The 18,096-nt window shown below is 40.9% G+C and overlaps 1 protein-coding gene across 5 annotated transcripts in view; it reads left to right on the top strand.

Moving 5' to 3' along the window:
* The window catches only part of LAMA3 (laminin subunit alpha 3), a 121,282-nt gene that overhangs the window by 25,476 nt on the left and 77,710 nt on the right, over window positions 1-18,096 (top strand). For 4 of the 5 annotated variants that reach the window (XR_012649775.1, XM_075023146.1, XM_075023147.1 and 1 more), the window contains exons 8-15: window positions 3,895-4,013; window positions 8,628-8,718; window positions 9,760-9,891; window positions 11,637-11,699; window positions 13,021-13,059; window positions 13,191-13,328; window positions 14,169-14,303; window positions 16,924-17,058. Coding sequence is in view for 4 of the 5 variants with exons in the window: in XM_075023146.1 (XP_074879247.1) it covers window positions 3,895-4,013; window positions 8,628-8,718; window positions 9,760-9,891; window positions 11,637-11,699; window positions 13,021-13,059; window positions 13,191-13,328; window positions 14,169-14,303; window positions 16,924-17,058 (852 nt within the window). In the remaining variant the exon portion in view is untranslated. The remainder of the gene's footprint in view (window positions 1-3,894; window positions 4,014-8,627; window positions 8,719-9,759; window positions 9,892-11,636; window positions 11,700-13,020; window positions 13,060-13,190; window positions 13,329-14,168; window positions 14,304-16,923; window positions 17,059-18,096) is intronic. The other variant, XM_075023148.1, reaches the window with a different exon arrangement.

Consider the following 18,096-nt stretch of genomic DNA (forward strand, 5'->3'; position numbering starts at 1 on the left):
GTCTCTCCCCAGTCCTAGCTGTCTGCTGACAGATTGTGGATCCCCCCCAGCAGAGCAGAGACTATAAGCATCTTGTACAACTTCAAAATTTGCCTCCCTATCACCCAGCCTCCTGGTGTTCAGATTACAGAGAGATTTTTCTCAAGGCTGCCACTGCTTATGGGTGCTTGAGCTGGCCTCTGCTCTCCTGCTGATGGTCACCCCTCGCTGACCATACATAAGCGGGCACAAAGGCATTCCTGGTGGGGAGTCCTGGCAATTCCACGCTTGCACCCCTTCCCATGCTCATAGTTGGGAGTCTGGAGTGCTGTAGTCCCACGGACTGAGTAGTCAAGCTGGAGAAGCCCATTGACCTTTGTCCCTCCTCCCTTGTGTTTCATTCTTTTATTAAAGAAGATGACCACATGGACCCCCTTTTGGTGGAGGGGTATGTACTGTCACACATGGGTGTTTTCCATCCTTCTGGCCAGAAACCATTGAGTGTGGTACAGGCAGTGTTCCCATCTCTGTACACATCCTATTCTGAACAAATGTGTTGGCAGCCTGCAGTTTCCTTGGTGTCTGGCCTAATTTATTTTCCTTGTCTGCCATTCCTGAGAGTAGCATAGCCAGTGGGTACAAACCGTTAACAGGGGAACCTTATTTGAAAGCCAAAGAGATGTACCTATATAATTAGTTTCAGGAATAAAGAGATGGCTTGTTTAATCAAAACTGCAGTACTAAGACTGAGTGTTGGGGTGTGGGGGGGAAGGTGATTAAAATGTTTGATAGGAGATAGGCATGTTGGGACATTGTTTTGGACAATATTTGAAACCTCATTGAAATTCCTCTCTTTGAAAGGAAAACATTTTCTGCCAAGAAAGAGATCGACAAAGAGCATAAATAACATCATGTTTTTTAAAGAATGCATTTATAAAAGATCATCTACAAGATTCTGAGCCAAAACAACTTTGCTTCTAACTACTTCTGAAAAAATACCCTTTTTAGTATGGATTGCTCCTAGCTGTTTGAGGTGATTTGTTGAGAGTGTTTGCCAGGTGCAGACCTCTTTTCCTGGCAGCCAGTAGTGAAGGAATTAAAGCAACCTCGTTAAGCTTCCCAGAAGCCTGAGGTCCTTTGAGAGAAACTGATTGAAAGAGGTTGGTGGGAACTTGTAGGAGTAAGCCCAACCTTTTGCTATGAGTTTCCCAGTACTGTATGGGTCAGCAAATGGCTCAAAGTGGTAAGAAGATGCTTGGTGAGGTTGAAGGGTTTCTATTCCTCTGTGAGAGAAAATGCTATTACTATAATCAGAGCAAATAATTTCCAATTGCTGTTAGAAGACATGCTTGTGAGGTGCTCACAGACGGTTTGGCCCTAGAGGCAGGGACCTTTTATTTAGGGTGTAAATTTTTTTTGGGGGGGTGATGTTCTCTTCTTTCGTTTTCTGACTTGGTATCTTGAACCAGCATCTCATTTGTGCAATGTTTTATTTTCTTGAAGAATTATATGAATAAAAACCCCCCAAAATCTTCACAGGCTATCACAACCCGGCCAGGGAACCCAATCTTGACTTGTCTGGTTCCTGTCAGCAGACCAGGAGGGAACCTGATGGGAGGAGGGCACAACCTATCATGGGCAAGGCCTTGGCTGTATTGTTGGCACTTTATAGAAAAAGGCTTCCTTGTCCAAAGCTGTTCAGATACAAAGGCGTAGAGGAGATACAGAGAGTGATCCAGCTTGCCCTCTCTTATCTGTATGATAGCACAGCAAGGCATGGAGAATCAGTTGTCCCTGAGTTGTGCTCCCAGTTGTGCCAGGTACTTGGAATAGAGTTTGGAAGGATTACTTTCCCATATGCTTCCCTCATCATGAAGAAAGTAGGGCCAGGGCCCTTAGTTTCTGTTCTAAGGTGCTTTCAGGAACCCAATGCCTTCCAGAGTATCTTATCCCCTGGTCCAGATGAAGGGAGAATAGAATCATAGAATCATTTAGGTTGGAAAAGACCGTTAAGATCATCAAGTCCTACTATTAACCTAACACTGCCAAGTCCATCACTAAACCATGTCCCTAAGCACCATATCTGCATGTCTTTTAAATACCTCCAAGGATGGTGACTCAACCACTTCCCTGGGCAGCCTGTTCCTGTGCTTGACAACCTTTTGGTGAAGAAATTTTTCCTAATATCCAATCTAAACGTTCCCTGGTGCAACTTGAGGCCATTTCCTCTAGTCCTTAGGGATTTCCCTAAACATGAAATCAGCTTTATAAAGTCAAAACTTCAGGAATTTCCTGGGAAGGTTTCCCTGGAGTGCTGGAACATCTGTAATTAAAAGCTCATCTAGCACCCATATGCTTCGGGAAGCCTTTTTTGCTTCCTGCATTCTTTCAAAAAATTCCCGTTGTTCCTCTCCAGTGAGGAAAGAAGTTCAGAACAGAAAAAAAAGGACATCATAGAATGAGTTTATGGCAAAACCATGGCCCTGCTCTTTGATTTATTCTGTTTGCTTGCTATTATGGTTGGTTCCTACTCAGAATTATATTATTGTTCTAGAAGATTTCAGTGGAGACAGGCAGAGCTTTACATGACCAATGGGAATAGATTAGTTTTAACTAAGATGAGATACACGCAACTGATCTATAGCAAATTAGATAAATTATTTTCTGGGTAAATCCATCACCCTTTACTCAAACTGTATTTGCAGGAACTATTCAAAGTGTGGAGCTGTTTTTCAGGTTAATTCTCTTCTGCAAGCAAGGCACAAACATTGGGCTGGCTCTGGGATTTATATTGCTAGGCCTTTTTGCCACAGGTAAAACAGCAAAGGCTTTTCGGGATTTAGGTCTCCCACCTTGATGTAAGGAGATTGGTGAAGCCAGCTGATGTGTGTACAAGGCCACAGGTGGATATATCAGTGGCTGTATCTCAGATGTTTTCAATAGGTGAACTTCCTAGGCTGAGGCATCTGAGAGGCTGATGTGCCTACAGGCAAAGCCTCACAGGTATCTCTCAGTCTCTTCTGAGCACTGCAATATTAACATCTGTCAGAAGGAGTTAAAAGTGTAGCAGAACATGTATGTAGAGAGATGGATTCAGAGCCACTGTGCGTTCAGCTGTTACCTTTGTCTGGCTTAACAGAAGGGAAAAGGAAAGGAGCTAACCACAAACCACCTAAAGTAAAATTTATCACAGCTGAGGCTATAAACAACCGTACACTGGGGAAATTACTTATCTCAGTCACCTAATTCTATCTTTTTCTAGATAATAATAATAATATATTATTATTGGCCGTGGTATTATTGTTCTTAATACCATACTTCTTTTTGAATTCACAATTCTCAGGAAATAGAATGAACTTGTACTTAAAACTTCTCCATTCAGAAGACAGCAGCTGGCTAAATGTATAGCCAAGTTTGCTGGTATATCTGTATCTATGGCTGAGTATGAGAGTTCTTTGGTGTAGTTCTTTTTATTCAAATGTGTATATCTTATATATAATTGTTTATTTTAAATAAAGATTTAGTGCATACAGCTTCAGCCCAGGTATATTATTTAGACGTGGAAAAATAGAGTAAGCATTTGAACATGTTTTTGATAATTTTTAAAAACTGCTGAGACTATTCTTCTGGAGCTTCCTAGTTCTGCATTTATGCATAAATACATAGTTTTGAGATGGTACAACTGTTGCCTCCTCTGATAAGCCTAGCAACATGTTTTCTTCATGTCTACATGATCTTACCATGTTTCTAGTATGAAAATCCAGTTGTTGATAGGTTAAATATGTGCATTTGAGCATACTCAAACATACCTGAGTGTATGTATACATAAAAAAATCTTAGCTTCTTTTTCACCTCTGCTACATTACTGAATTCCAGCATTATAAAGAAAGCTGACTTGCAATATTACTTTTTTAGCCTGCAATTGCCATGGACATGCCACTGATTGCTACTATGATGCTGATGTTGATCACCGTGGAGAAAGCTTAAACATCCATGGGCATTATGAAGGTGGAGGAGTCTGCATTAATTGCCAGGTAAAAAGGTCACTTTGGTCAGTTTAAATAAGTGATATTTGAAGAAGGGCTGCTGAAGTGGGACTGTGTCCACACTAATAGTTTGGAGGCTGATCAGTCTAGATAGCTCCATTTCTCTGGTGGTGTTACTTGTACTCAAAGCCAGAAAAAAGGTGTCTGAAAATAATTTACATTGTACAACATTGCTTGTTAACGTATAAAAGATACATATAAATTGTATTTATGCTCAGTCCTGTGTGATTCAAATAAAGCCACACAATGCGACGATTAAATCAACTACAGAAATTCTCTTTCCTGTTATTACAAACTCTGCCATTACCCTGCTTAACAGAAGGAAGTAAAAGTAACCAAATAAAATTCCAGCTCAGGCCAGCTGGTTCCTTACTGCAGCAAAACACAGAGGGTTCTCCCTTGTCGGCAGAAGTAAAGGAGGGCATAGGCTATACCAAGAAGGAAGCTTATAGGTATTGAAAAAGCACAGAATCATAGAAGGGACTTTTGGAAGTCAGCTAGACTGGTGCTCCACTCAGACCAAGGCTAGATGCAAAGCTATGTCAGGTTGCACTGAGAAACGTCCAGTTGAGTTTTGAAAACTTCCGAGGATGCAGATTACACAGACTCTGGGTAATCTTTTACAGCACTTAATTGCTCTCATGGTAAAGAGATTTTTGTTACTGTTCAGTAGGAATTTCCCCAATTGCAACTCGTGACAGTTGGCATTTGTCCTTCTGCTTGCATGTCTGAGAAGAGTTGGCTCTGTCTTCTGTGTGACCCACTCTTAGGTAGAGGAAAACTGCCACTAGATACCTCTACCCTCCTTGAACATCTCCTCTCCAAGCCAGCCAAAGCCATTCCCTCAGTTTCTCCTTAGATGTCACATGCTCCAGCCCCATAACTGTCTTACAGGCTTGATGGGATTGAATCAACAAATGTACGTTTGGAGTCAGAGACTTTACACTGTATCTGTCATAAATGGATAACGTGTTCTTGGAAAGAGAAAGAATGTCTCTCATCCTGAGTAACTTTTGTTCTACTCTGGCTAATTACTATCAGGAAAGATCACACAAGGCTCTGATCAACTTGATCTAATCTTGGACTTATCTCTGCTTTGAGTGGGACTGAACCACCTGACCTCCTGACGTCCCTTACAACCTGAATTATTCATTGGTTCAGTGATCTCAGGGTTCAATACAGCCAGACTTATTTGGAAGTCTGTCTTCCTTTTGTTGTCAAGTCATCTGAAGTATGATGACAAGCAGCTGACCAGAATGTAATTCAGAGGGAAAATTATCATCAAGCCTATGTTCCTGTGAAACCTATGCATCATGATTTATATATTACCATGCTGTGCATTTAAAAATATAGCTGTATGTAAGGAACAAAAAAAGAAAGGGAAATATCCAGTAACATTTATAGGGTATATTTTCCTTCTTATTGCCACAATATAATCAGATATTGTCCAAAAGGTAGTCAGAAGAGAGTAGAGTTATTTTTACTAGCATGAGTAGAAGAAATGTTCTTTGTCTTCGAATTTACATTTTTGTGCAGAACTCTGTTCATGAAGACTGGTAAGATTTATCGTGTTGGTCCTTCCTGTCACCTCTTTGTTCATGAAAGAACATTTCTCTTATATTGCTTCCAGGATAGAAAAGAGCAAAATTAATCTAAATCTATAAGTCCTGGTTATATGACTGATATTAATTGTTTGTAACCTAATTTTGTAGAAGTTATGCTGGATTAAATGAGTTTACTGTAAATCTAATTATAGCATTTTTTTCATGGATAAAGCATATGGATTTTAATTTACTTTTTCTGTTTGTGTCAGGGAAAAAAGTGTTAGGAATGGATGCCTGAACAAAGAAGTGATAGAACTGAAATGTTGCATACAAAGATAGATTCAGTTTCTTTAGAGTCTGATAATAAGGGAGCTCTGGAAATCACTTAGTCCAACCCCCTACTCAGAGCAGGTCTAATTAGATCACGTTGCTCAGGGACTTGTTCAGTCAAGCCTTGAACACCTCCAAGGGCGGAGATTCCACAACCACTCATGGCAACCTCTTTCAGTGTTTGACCACCTTCATGATAAATTTTTTTCCCTAATACCTCATTGGAATTTTCCAAGTTCCAATCTGTGCCTGTTTCCTGTCATCCAATTGCTGTTCACCTCTGAGAAGAGTCTGGCTCCATCCCTTCTGTATCCTCTGTTCAGGCAGTTGTACATGGCAGTAAGTTCTCCCTTTTCTTCTTAATGCTGAAGAGACACAGCTGTCTCACCCTCTTCTTGGATGTCATGTGCTTCAGTCCCTCACCATCTTGGTGGCTCTGCTTGCCCCTTGTCCACAGCACCAGTCACCTTAGCACAGAGATCAATGAGGTTGATTTGGCATACTTTGCCCTAGGTAAATTTACGTTGGATACGTCCAATTACCTTCCTGTCCTTCGTGTGTTCTAAGATGATTTGCTCACTGGATCTCCTTCCCCACTGAGCAATGGGCCTCTACTCCCATTATCTTTTCTTTTGCTGCTGAGGTACTCCTAGAAACCTGTCTTCTTGCACTTCACTTCCCTTGCTAGTTTTAACTCTAGCTAAGCTTTGGCTTTCCTAACTCCACTCCTACATGTGTGGGCAGTGTCTTTGTATTGCTACCAAGTAGCCTGTCCCTGCTTCCACCTTCCATGTACGTTCTTTTTGAGTTTGAGATGAATCGGGAGCTCTGTATTTATCTGTGCTGGCCTTCTGACATACTTGCTTGACTTTTGGCACATTGGAAAGAACTGTTCTTGTTCTTAGGAGGCTGCACGTGAGAATCAACTAGGTGTCCTCGTCCACTTTCCCCTCCAGGGCAGTTTCACACAGGATCTCGCCAAGCAGATACCTGAACAAGCCAAAATATGCTTTTCTGAAGCCCAGGACTGTAATTCTGCTATGTGTCTTGCTTACTTGTCTCAGCAGCTTAAAATCCACAGTCTTGGGGTCACTGCAGCCAAGGCTGCCCTCAACCTCCACATGTTCTTCCTTGTTAGAGGGTGTCAGTTTGAACGGAGCATCTCCCCTAACTGGTTCATGAACCTCTACATCCAGAAATTGTCTTTGATACATTCGAAACAACTTCTGGATTGCTTGCACCCAGCTGCATTGCCCTTCTGGCAGGTACTCAGGCGGTTAAAGTCATCCATGAGTACCAAAGCTTTGTCTAGTTCCCTAATGAAGGCTTCATTTGCCTTCTTGCTCAGGTAACAGACACCTACTGCAATATCAGCTGTGCTGGTCTGTCCTCTGGCCCTTACCCTCAAGCTCTGCACAGGTTCATCACCTGCCCCGAGCCCCAGGGAGAGGCCCAGGCACTCTCTATAGCCCCAGACCTGGACAGTGGCATCCACCTCCTGGATGGAGACTCTGATGTGCCACAGGAGTTAGCACCAGTAGTCTCTGAAGAATATGCCCTGCAGTGTGTTGAGACCAACGCTGCGCAATGTCCAAGTAGCCCTGCACAGCCTTGAGCAGAGATGCTGGGCCCCTCTGTTCTCCTGCCATGCTAAGTGCTGCAACAACTGCTGTGTCTCCGTCCGCTGTGCGATGTGAGCATCGCCCTCCCTGATCTAGCATCAGCCTTTCCTAGCAGTAGCTCAGATCTGAAGATGCTAAGGAGGCTCCCGGCAGAGCTGGAAGCAGAACCCAAAACTGCTGCGCAAACTGAGAGCGCCAACCCCGAGCAGCAGCCCCAGCAGCCTCCTGGATGCCCTGCTCATGAACTGCCCCACCAGTCCTTCCGTTAAATGCTGGGTCCCTGCTCAGCCCTGAATTGCAACACTCCCTAAGGAGGAACTAAACAGTGAGTGGGAGCTGGGGGAAGCTGCTTTGGTTGCTCCAGGGCAAAGCTTCCTTCTCCAGTTCCCTGCTCAAGAGACTACGAGCTCACCAGGATGCCTCGTGACTGTGATTTACTCAACTGGTACATGCCACCACTGCTGCGTGCCCCTGCTGCACCACCACAGGGCAGAGCTTTGCTGCACGAGTTGAAATACACTCAGGACTGTGTTCACAGGGGAGTTATATATTTTTGCTGTAGTTCAAGTTATTTATGATATTTTTTCTGTGTGCCTAAAACACATGTCTACAGAGACATAGTTTTCTAATGGAAGATCTGCTTTGAGCTGACCTGACTGATCAGGTTTTAGTTTATTTTGATGTTGCTGATCTTAGACATAGGGTATTCAGAAAAGCAATATATAGTATGAGGAAAAATGAATGATGCAGTTGCTTGAACAGTGTATACGTTATGATAAGAAAACAGTATGAAAAGAGATAAATATCATGATAGAGAAAACAGAATTTTTTTCCTAGATTTAATTTTTTTTTGTTAAAACAGCTCTTTTTTATCATGCTTTAAAGATAAAATTCATCTGCTTTATGTGAGAATATAATGATAAAGAAATCTGTACAGAACAGGTGATTAAAGAACAGCAAATGATGAATGCTGTCTTTATTGCAGTCATATTCTACTTTTTTCCTGTGCTGATCCTATAGAAACAGTGTAAAGGATTTTATTGTATGTTAATTCTTCCAAGTTCCCCTTTTTATCTCATATTCTCCTTTTGTTTTATTTTGCACAGCATAACACAGCTGGCGTTAACTGTGAGAAGTGTGCAGGAGGTTACTATCGTCCTTATGGTGTTCCAGCGAGAGCTCCTGATGGCTGTATACGTGAGTCCTTCTCCATTAAGCATCTTCTCATGGTAGTGGCTTGGGGTTTTTTTGCTATAATCAGGGCAAGGGATGCCTCTTTTGGGGAGGAAAAATGAAAGAGTGGCCAAAAGATGTTGGAGAGCAACTGCAAATGACTTTCTGTGTTGCTTTAGACCCTTTTACACCCTTCTTAACTTATGTGTCATATAAGCCTAAAGCTTCAGACCAGCAGCAGGACAATAGGAGGAAGTAAGGCAGAAAAGGCTGCTGAGGAGATAGGGTCACGTAAGCCTGGGGTGCTGCTACACACCCCACAGTGAGCTGGCATGAGTTCTAGGAAGCCACTCTCATCTCCTACTCCCATGACCTTGCTTCTCTTAGCTCTCTGATGTACATGTGAGGTATCCTTTGGCTCTTGGTCACGTAAAAATTTTATTCTATACCTCAAAAGGTCACGAGGTTCACTACTCCTACTTTATGCAATGCTGAACCTAACATCTAATAAATAACGCAATAGGATAATTACTAATATAACATTTAAAAAGGAAGAACTGAGTATAGGCAAGAGATAAGAGTTGGATTACACACAGGCTGAAGGAGCCTTGTGACAGGTAGGAGGAAACTATGGTTTGCTGTATTTGGGTATTGAAATGAATGGAAAGTCAACAGAGCTGTGGCGTGCTGCCGTAATGTTGCACGTGGTGTATAAGGGAAGGTGGATGGAGCGTGGTACTTAGCCTAGACCTCGGAGAGAGATGAGCAGAAGCCACAGAAAAGATAGTTGCTGCAGTGCTGTGGAGTAATAACATGCAGCTTTCTGAATTAAAAAAAATTTAAGACTCTAAAAAAATAATATAGGTCTTACTTCTAAGGGATATCACAAATATTAATTGGTGATAGAGTACTTGGAAAATATGAGACAGTATGCAAATGTTAATTCTTTAAATAATGAGACATACACAACTGCGAATGTGATGCTATTATAATGCCATAGTACACTGCTGTAAAAGGCAAATCAACTATTTTCCAAAAAGTGCCTAATTGCTGATACTTACTTAGCCTGCAGTTGTAACTCGGAGCGTGCAGAGGGCTGTGAGGAAGGGTCTGGCCGCTGTTTCTGTAAGCAGAATTTCCAGGGAGAAAACTGTGAACGCTGTGCTGATGGATTCTATGATTATCCATTTTGTGTCCGTAAGTATGCAAATAAAAATGACTCGCTTCCTTTATTTTAAAAGCTCATTAAAGAATTAGCTGTTTTCATGACACTTGACTTGGTTAAAACATCTGGCATTTCAGCTTCACATGTTTACATGTTCTTATAAATCAATTGTCATAATACTGAAGAGAGTCTTGTTTACTTTACAAAACAATGTTTACTTGAAAATCAAATAGATTGTGCTGCATTCTCACAATTCTGAGTTAATTTAAGACATCTCCAGAGAGGCTACCACCTATGTCTCCGTGAGTCATGAATTTCAGTTCTAAAGCCCTGGACAAATTGTTCAAACGTATCTCAGGGTCTTTAGGCATAAAGACCACTTGGACTGGGAAATGGAACATGACTGTAGTGAGAGAGAGGGGAGAAAATGGTTATGTGTTCTCCTTGACACCTCCTAGGATTTGGAACTTGCATCCCTGATAAACAAAGCTTGTGGGCTTGCAGAGGATTCTAAAATAAATAAAAATTATTCTAACATAAATAAGAGTAATTCTAAAATAGTGCCTGCGTAATGTTGGAAAGGTCCTACTGGCAGAGCTTAAGGCTCTCAGCTATGCTCTCTTCTTTTTGCCTGACTGTGGGTAGGTGCAGATATGTGGTTGAAGAAAGGGTTCCAGGTTTTTTCAGATTTTTTAAGAAGTGGTTGAAGGAAAGCTGTTTGTAAATCCAAAGAAAATAAACACATTAGAAAAAATGATGTGACACAGAACTGCTGAGTGCTTCCATTTATCTAATGCAATTGATTAATTGAAAATTAGATTTTTACTTTAAAATAAGGACATTAATATTAAGTGCTGGGAATTCAGAAAATTAAATGCTTTCCCCATAAATAAATTATATATAAAATACCTGGGAAGAAAATGCAACATCAGGATTGTGTTTGCCACATAAAAGCTCCATGATTGGATTCTAAAAATGCATCGGTGGGATGATTTGTGCCCTCAGGAGAAGTGTGTTTCTGACAGTTACTAAAACAGGTGTTGTTCTGGGGCAAGATTTGAGGTCTGACTAAAAGAGAAGTACCATGATAAAAATGGAAGAAGGAAATAATACAAAACAAAGGAAAAAAACTGTAAAAAATTGAATGTTGTTTGAATTCAGTGGCTCTGTTAGAATAAATCCTCTCTGTACATTCTAGATTATGACACCTCATGTATCCTCTTGTTTGTAATCCAACATTTTTAAGTAAGTTCAGCTCAGGTGGACCTTGTTCTAAGTCTCACTGATGTTTGTAGCTTATCAACTTTGGAAAGATTCTCAGATAAAAAACTCCTAAGATGTACCACACACGTCACGAATTCTGGCAGTTCAGGCAGTGAGTGATAATGCTCAATAGCAGGAGATGGACCTTCAGCTGGAAGCAGAAAATGTGAAATAAATACAGAGCTCCCTAGATAGCTCTCATAACACCGTCTAGCATGAGAAAGCTTTCTGTACAAAAGGGTAGGAAGCAGGGAAGCAACCTGGTAGCATTTCCAAATGGTGTCTGGCCTTTCATACTGTTCTTTTGAGAAGGGATGTCTGTACCTGAATTGGAGATCAAAAGTAAAATGTTTCTTATCCTGTTCCTAACTGAAAGAAAACTAAGCCAAAGTTGGTTACTAGAGTCATGCGAATATCATGCTCTCTGTATTGACAGGAGATGACTTCATTGTTTGTCATAATGAAATAAATGTGTCTGTTTCAAATACACTTCACTGTTTCTTTTGTTTTGAAGGTATTCCTGTATATCCTTTTACTTCTCCCAATCCAAGAGACGCTATGGCTGGTGACATAATCGGCAAGTTCTTGGTGGTCCCCCCCCCCGCCGGCCCCCCATTTCACTATTTTTCCCTGTGTTGCTATTGTTCGCTGTTTTGGTGGTGCCTGGTCTTTCATGGAGATTTATGTAGTAATTTTGCCACTGTTGGTATTTGTCTTTCAGAGAGCTTTTGTTCTTGCCAGAAGTTCATTTTACTGTCATGTTTGTATTAAACAGTTTAGTAGGCTAGTTTCAGGAAGAGTTATGGATCAAAATAAATTTGACCAGCCTCCGGCAAACATCTGCAGAAGAGGCTGACCATCTTGTTTGGTGCTCTTATGAACATATCCATCAAGACTTTCTGACATGTACAACTTGTCAGCTGCACTGCGGTGTAAATCTCTTCCTTAAGGCTAACTGGCCTCTGCTTCTGGACTGTCCTCTTGCACCTGGCAAATTGTACATTGCCCTTGGCAGTGAAGGACTTTGATTTCTGAGCGAGCTACATATTTCTTATTTAGCCCACTGCAAAGCTGCCTGAAATCCATACAATTATTCCCTCAGTGGGCTTATACTTTTTAGTATATATTATTATACTGCAGAATGGAGACATCATCACAGCTAGTGCATAACCACATACATACTTCAGGATTAATAACTTTAAAAAAACCTCAAACCCTTTTTCGTATCCTAAAATCAACATTCTTCTCCTTTATTTCTAATAGCTTTAATAGAACTGGAGTTTATGAAAATGAAAAAGTGTTTTTGTCTGTGCATGTAGCAGACACTTAGATATAAGCAGACAGTACAAATCCATGTATGTATTTACAAGTCCCAGTTGTTTTCTTGAAAGTGTCTGCAGTTGCCGTCACAGCCCACAAAGCCTCAGACTCCTGTACCACTTATCTCCTTCGTCCAGCATCCAAAATAATTGCCCTGGCAGACCTCTGGGTGTGCTCTGTCGTATATCCCCTTCTATCATATATTTTTAAAAAGAAGAAGAAAGAAAACTCCAAAGTAAAATGAATAAAAATGAACAGGAGAAAACAGATCTTGAGCTATTTATATTTTCATTGAGTAGCATCTGAGTCTGAAGGCATAAGAAAGGCAGCTGCCTCTAAGTGGAAGCTTCTGTGTCTGTAGAAGTTGTAAATTTGCGCTGACAGACTAAGCTCTATTACAGATTATTATTTTTTTAAATGAGTTTTGTGTTTAAGGGTCATACAAATAATTTCGTTGGTTCAAGAGTAATAATTACTAAGCACTGATCTGTTTTTCTCTGCAAAATACGAGGAGTTGCATGATTTTATGCACTAACTTTGTTCCTTTCTTTCTTTTCCTTTCCTTTTGTAACTCGAAGATGGCTGCAAACCAGGGTATTTTGGCCCCCAGTGTCTGTGTAAGTGCCGTAGTTTCTTTGATGCTTGGAGCCTGCACTCTGGCATAAATGCCAGCCTTCGGCTTCCAAGTGAAACAGGAACTTTAAGATTGTAATGCCACAAATATTTTCTTTACAAATGTGCTCTTCAGCATGCCAGTGTCACGGTGCAGGAGTGCTGGGCGGTGACTGCGATGTAAATACTGGACAGTGCAGATGTCGAACTGGATTTCAGGGGTTTTCCTGTGATACCTGTGCACCTGGGTATTTTCATTACCCCTTCTGCCAGGGTAAGCCAAACATTCCGTTTCAGCAAGTGTATCCAAAATACAGACCCAAGTTTTATACTGAGGGATGAAATTCTTTTGCCATGGAGATGTGTTCGCAAGGGTGTCTCCCAAAACTCACAGAAATTGAAGAAGAAGAAAAACATGATGAGGGGAGATTTCTATTTAAAAATGCCCCTGTTTTCTTGATTGCCATCTGCTGTGTGATGTAGCTGTCAGACTCCAGTCTGGAGTTGGATTTAGTAACAATGATGAAATTTAGAATACATTTGGGAATATTTCTGTTACTTATCCTTGTTTTTTAAAAAAAATATTTGTGTTTAATTTGAGTTTGCAACCTCACTTTGATGCGCCAGGCTGCCCTTTCTAATCAATACTAGAAAACTGACTGGTTTTAAACTTTATTAACCATCTCTGCACTGTCTTTTTAGGCTTTTATTAACGCCTCCCACCTGAGATTGTAAATCAAAACCATAAATTGTTTCATTTTAGTCTTAAAAAAGGATGGAGCTACTTTCAATAGCTGGCATACCACTTGGCATCGATAAATCAGACTCTGAGTGGGGACAGGCTAAGTGTAGCGCTGCAACACTGATACTGGACCCAGTAGTCACTTTGAGCCAGACTCTTTTGCTCTTCCATTAATGTCTCTCTCGATACTGAATTATTACTGATGTGGGCAATCAATAAAAGCTGTTATGAATCAAATCTGATGGGAGGATTTGGGTCCCGTTGAGCATCAGGGAGTTGCTTTTTCTCTTCTTTTTTTTTTTTATTTAAAGAAAGATAAAAGAAGAGAGCCTGTGCAGAGGCTGCCTCTGACATGTCTTTTCTTATTTGCAGTGTGCGAATGTAATGTGGCGGGTACCCAGCCTGAAGTCTGCGATTTTCTCGGGATGTGTCTTTGTCGCTCCGGGGTGGCTGGACTTCAGTGTGACAGCTGTCAGCCTGGCCACCACTCTTTCCCTGCCTGTCCAGGTAAGGCTGCCGGTTGCATGTACAGCATCAAAGAGGCCCCCGAACAGGCAGACTGGAGTGCTTTTCAGATACCCTTTTTGCAGTGGCTGAAGCAATGTTCACAGCAATAAATGAGCAGGGGACTCTTGTTCTCTACAGTGAAATCCTCATACGTTCTCATTCTCCAAGCACTAACTCCAGGCATGTTTCCATAGTAGGGAAGAATTATATAGTTTTTTTCTGACAGGCTTTTTTTTGCATGGTCAGGTGGTTTGATATAGCCTCAGTCAGCACAGCTGTCTTACTGATAACCAAAGGATCTGAAAGCTGTTGTCACATGGAGACCTACAACTACAGAGCATGCTTGACTGCTACGGAACTGGCATAGTGGAGCTGCGAAGCACTAATTTACTTTAGCAGAGGGTCTTCTTCTGGTACCTTGTAAAAGGTGTGTCCTGTAAATCTGAAAATGAGAAGCTCCCATTTTGCCCTTCACAGTGATTTCTCACTCTAAGATCGTACAACAGGCGCAGAGCCAACCTCTGTTCATGTAATCATGAAACATAAATGATCTCCACAGGGCTTCACCAGTGTACCTGCCACCAAGGACTAGCCTGCCTTTTACAAGAGAGGAAAATTGATCAGCACTGATGAAGTATAACCTTGAATATCATAATGGTTTTGGGTGTGTATGAGGAATCCATCAAGTCCGATCTGGCTCCTAGGTTTCGTCTGCCTTTGCAGTGAGTGAGAGAGAGGCCCTTAATCCTTAGTGAATTTTACAGTGAGAAAGAATATAGGGTATTGCTGAGTTCTAGTATATACTTTCCTGTACAGCTTAGCAAGATTCACATAGAACGTTACGATTTACTTTCTTCTCTCTCATTATTTTTGGTTGTTGGCTATAGCAGTCCTTTTCCTTTTGGGCTTACGTACTTGTTTACATCCTATGAATAGACAGCAGACTCCTTTATGCCCTTGCAAGGATATATTATGTTGTGTTACCAAACACAATGGGTGGAATAAAGAAATACCATGTGACTGTGTTTTATGGTCTGGAGTAGATGAACGTTTTTTAATGAGAAACATAAAATCAGGATTCTGTGTTGGTACATGCTGTTCAGTGGTTTTAAAATACTCTAACCATATTTTTTTTTTCTTAGAACTTGATCAGGTAGCAATATTAAAGCAAATCAAACCTATATTGAATACGTTTGAACTTTCAACACCAAAAGCTGAAAAGAGACGTAAGAGCTTAAAGGAGCATGCAAAAAGAAACTGTAAAAGACAGATAAAAATAATTGAAAACGCAGTCAGTGGGATTACTCAAAACTGCTGCAGTTCACAACTTGTTCTGTTAAAATAAGCTGCCACAGGTTTAAACTTAAACTAACGTATCATGCTGCAAACTGTGGTGGAAAGTGAGCAGCCCAGCCTGCAACTCCTGTTTGGAATTGTCATCTTTAGAAGGAAGGTAGATCTATAACTTTTTGGCTGCTGCAGCTAGAACTGATCTCTCTGGTCTTGCTTTATTGAACTCAATAGAAGCTTTATTCAATAGGAGTGATATCAAAATTAAGCTTTTAAACAAATCAGTATTATTAAAATGAGGACAGAATGCAATATAATGCTCAGCTGGGGGTGGACTCTAGTGTAGGTGATGTTTTTGGAAGCTTCATTATTTGTATTGCTCTTATACTAACTTCCTAGCAAGCCCTGCGTCTTTCCAGGCGTCTTTGAAGTAAACACAGCAAAGTCAGATGTCCTTGGCTGCAGCAGAAAGAGGAACCGAAAGGGGTAACCAGGAACACGAACATGGAATGAAAAGACAGTGTTTGTTTTATACTTCTGTCGGTCAGCCATTTCTGTCAGTCATAAAATCCAAGTGATTAACTGCAACACTTTGGCTTGTACCTTGGGCAGCTGGGATTCCCAGATGGGCTCCCATTCATGTACCTATGAAGTGTGACCCTGTGTAACATCCAGCATTGTTTCAATAAAATAGCACGTCTTATCTGTGATAGAACTGTTAGCATAAAATAGTGATAACTCCAAGAGAAGTTTGTTGCTATAGTCTGACAATAGCTTTTGTTATAGTCTGACAATGTGTCTTATGTATTACATGCAGATTCCTGCAATTCACTGCTTGCCAGCTTGTGAAATTAAGATGTCAGCAGTTTTTACCTTGTGCATCTTTTATTTGTGCACCATGAACTTGTGCTTGTGCATCATTACTAATAAGCGTGTTGTTAGCCATTAGACCTAGCCTAGCTTTGTAGATGCTGTTTCTCAGAGGTTATTTTTTAAAAGATGTTAAGTACTTCTCTCATGTGACGTTATTTCCATCCTAAGATGGATTTCTGTCCCTTACACATGTGTTTTGCGAGGCATCAAACTAAATCTCTAAACTGTACTTTATAGAATTGCAGTAAGAACCTGATTATCAATGGTTGAGGATGCAATTACAGTATAAGCATCTATTTCAAGATAATTATTTTCGGTGGTAAAATTATGGTTTGTCTGGTTTCCTCATGATTGCTTTATATTCAAAGGTAACTTTTTTGGCAAATTCTGTTTTAAATAACCGCTGGTTGAGACATGTATCTGTCAGGACAATTATTATTTATTTTTCTCTATGCAGAATGTAACTGTGATGCTGTCGGCTCAGTGGAGAATACATGTGGTCCTAGAGGTCAGTGTCTGTGCCGTAGCAACTACGCTGGACTTAGATGTGACCAGTGCGCTCCAGGTTATTACAGATATCCCAGCTGCTTGCGTGAGTAAATGCCTTTGCTCCTTTTACTGGGGTTCCCTTCTTATTTCTGCAATACAGAAGAAAATAAACTTTCTCTAATATATTTCCATGTAAAACTATCTATGTAACCATGATAGTTCTGTTCCATCCAAAGCTGGCAACAGTGACACTGAAGATCCAGGCAGTGGCCAGGCTTTCTGGCAGGCACACACTCTGGTAGTCCTCCCTGGCACATCACCGCTGTTCCTGTGCTAGTTGGATTAATGTGAGCATGGCAATGTTTGGCCTTGGTGCACTTGTATCTCTCTTTTAAAATATGGAATCTAAAGCTTAGGCTGTGCAATGGGAATTTACCTTTATGTGTTCTGGCTCACTCAACTTACAGAACATAAGCTATGTTTCAACTGGTTTGGGCTTCTAATATTTGATACACTGTCCTGTAAACTTTTAAGTAAGTGCATTAGTGTGTGCTCTTGACATGTTCCAAGGTTACAGCATAAATCCTAGTCTAGAAGGGCTTGACTCTGTGAATCTTCCATCATATCAACAATTTTTCCTGCCCATGTGGATCAGTTGATTAGGCTCAGAACGTGTGTAGGTTTTTCACATCAAGCAGAGGGAAACCTGCTCTCTATCACTAAAATCAGCAAGCTACTTGGTCATCATGAACAGGACTGCTCTTTCCTAGAAATCAAAAGATTATTAGTGCTAAAGAAGGAATGTATCCTCAGAATTCTGCCATTACTAATCACCACAACCACAGCAAAAAATAATCTGACAGGTTTGTTCTCTCTGTTTAGGAGACTGGCTACTACTTTACTAAAATAATTGTCATTAACCATTTCACCCTTAGACTCTATCTGAGCAAAGATTAGTCCCCTGGGCTGCAGCGGCATTGCTTTTATTGTGGCATTATTCTTATTGACCCTGTGTATGTAAATCATTGCACAACTGAGACCTTACGCAGGAATCTGAAGCAGTAAGACTGCTGCATGGTGTATTTCAAAGCTTGCTTCTGGCTTCCTTTCCCGTCACATCTAAAGGTGTGATGGGCATACC

Source organism: Buteo buteo, chromosome 3, assembly GCF_964188355.1.
Source record: "Buteo buteo chromosome 3, bButBut1.hap1.1, whole genome shotgun sequence".
In the NCBI taxonomy this organism is placed as follows: domain Eukaryota; kingdom Metazoa; phylum Chordata; class Aves; order Accipitriformes; family Accipitridae; genus Buteo; species Buteo buteo.